At 34.6% G+C, this 2,181-nt stretch overlaps 1 protein-coding gene across 1 annotated transcript; it reads left to right on the plus strand.

Moving 5' to 3' along the window:
* The first annotated feature begins 347 nt into the window (after window positions 1-347).
* Window positions 348-1,546, plus strand: LOC111895275 (caffeoyl-CoA O-methyltransferase). Its single transcript, XM_023891367.3, has 3 exons — window positions 348-595; window positions 749-1,025; window positions 1,120-1,546. The coding sequence occupies exons 1-3, from the start codon at window positions 432-434 to the stop codon at window positions 1,411-1,413; spliced, it is 735 nt and encodes a 244-aa protein (XP_023747135.1). The 5' UTR covers window positions 348-431; the 3' UTR covers window positions 1,414-1,546.
* The last annotated feature ends 635 nt before the right edge of the window (window positions 1,547-2,181 follow it).

Consider the following 2,181-nt stretch of genomic DNA (forward strand, 5'->3'; position numbering starts at 1 on the left):
CAACCCCTCATCCGGAGTGGTTTGTAATCTCTTCGATCGGATGATTGCTCACTGAAACATCAATGAATTAAGGCAATATTGAAAACAAATTTAATAGTATGATGTGGATAAATTGTAAAATAATAATCATACTTTGTCAACATCAATGATAACAGGCTTAACATATACTTTTATTTTAAAAAAAGAAAAAACAAGTGGGCTTTACCAACTCTTGCTTTCCACTATGGTTGGCTAAGTCCACAACTGCAATGAAAGCTCAAGTCTGACCAACCCCACGCACAAGAACCACCCCTCCACCTTCCGATACTCCATTCTCACTCCTTATATATTCCCATACACCCTATCCTTCCATTTCAGCTTCATTTCAACCCACCATTACCCACTCTCGACTCTCCATTTCACAGTCAAACACCAGAGATTAATTTGTTACAATGGCTGCCACCGGAGAAGCTCAGCCTGCAAAGCACCAAGAAGTTGGCCACAAGAGCCTCCTTCAAAGCGATGCACTTTACCAATACATTCTCGAAACCAGTGTTTACCCCAGAGAGCCAGAATCCATGAAAGAGCTACGAGAGGTCACTGCTAGACACCCTTGGTAAGTCATAACTGCATGCATTTGATTTCCTAATGTTATATATATCGTATTAATTATGATTCAGGAATACGTAACTGGATTAATTAGCATAAAAACGTTGTGGGTGCTTTATGTTATCTAATCCTTTGTACATGTAATACTAAATTAATGCAGGAATCTTATGACGACATCTGCTGACGAAGGACAGTTTTTGAACTTACTTCTCAAGCTCATAAATGCTAAGAACACGATGGAGATCGGTGTTTACACCGGTTATTCCCTTCTTTCTACTGCTCTTGCTCTTCCAGAAGATGGAAAGATATTGGCTTTGGACATAAACCGTGAAAATTACGAAATTGGCCTTCCAATTATCGAGAAAGCCGGTGTTGCTCACAAGATTGACTTTAGAGAAGGCCCTGCTCTTCCTCTTCTTGACCAAATGATTGACGACGTAAGTAGTTACAAATTTACGAGAGGTTTATATTTATAATTTTTATTTTCTTGAAGTTAGAATTTAACTTTAGTTTGTAAATTTGGATTTACAGGTAAAATTCCATGGCTCGTTTGATTTTATTTTTGTGGATGCTGATAAAGACAACTATCTTAATTACCACAAAAGATTAATTGATCTTGTGAAAATTGGAGGTGTGATTGGCTACGATAACACCCTTTGGAATGGTTCTTTGGTGGCACCTGCTGATGCTCCACTGCGAAAGTATGTTAGATATTATAGAGACTTCGTATTAGAGCTCAATAAAGCGTTGGCTGTTGATCCAAGAGTAGAGATATGTCAGCTTCCGGTGGGTGATGGAATCACTCTGTGTCGCCGTATAAGCTAAACACATATCATGGACAACCGAAATAAATAATATTTATGTTTCATACCTTGAAAACTTGTAAATGAGTCATATCTTTCATTGATTTCCTCTATGTAATGCTACAATTTGCATTGATCATTGATGTTTTAAATTATATTGCGGCGAAACTTTTTTTTTTTTGAAAAGGCAAATAAAGAGTATATTATAAATAAAGAGCACTTAGCAAGGAGCTAAGGCAATATAAGTACGCAACAGAGTCTAAAAAACAAAATAAAACAAATTGGAAGAAATGAAAAAGACATAACTATGAAATGGAAATGGTATATGTGCGAAAGTTTATTAAGCCTATATGTGCGAAAGTGTATTTTTGAATGAACAAACTAATGCAAAACATTAAAAGGTTATTTTTCTATAGAATGGGACCATTTTTGTAATTATACTACTACGCATGGACCATTTATATATTTTTATTTTAAAATATTACATATGGGCCATTTCTATAAATTTACTATTACACATCAACTCTTTCGGTAAATTTTATGTTTCCTGGTATTACATATGGAACTTGACAAGTTCTGTAATAATACTATTACATAGGGATTAAAGCATTGGGACCATTTCTGCAATTCTTGCATTTTACCAACACAGGGACCATTTATGTATTTTTACTAATACATAGGATCACTTATGTATTTACTATTACTACTCTATTTCGTGTCATAAGAGTAAAGAAAATTATTTTTTTTACTATTGTGCAATAACTAAAAAAATTTGCAACTAATATAAGTC

Source organism: Lactuca sativa, chromosome 9 (genome assembly GCF_002870075.4).
Source record: "Lactuca sativa cultivar Salinas chromosome 9, Lsat_Salinas_v11, whole genome shotgun sequence".
NCBI lineage: Eukaryota > Viridiplantae > Streptophyta > Magnoliopsida > Asterales > Asteraceae > Lactuca > Lactuca sativa.

Coding starts and splice junctions, on each gene's coding strand:
- LOC111895275 (XM_023891367.3), top strand. CDS start 432: ATGGCTGCCACCGGAGAAGCTCAGCCTGCAAAGCACCAAGAAGTTGGC. Junction 596..748: donor GTCACTGCTAGACACCCTTG/GTAAGTCATAAC, acceptor AAATTAATGCAG/GAATCTTATGACGACATCTG. Junction 1,026..1,119: donor TTGACCAAATGATTGACGAC/GTAAGTAGTTAC, acceptor TTGGATTTACAG/GTAAAATTCCATGGCTCGTT.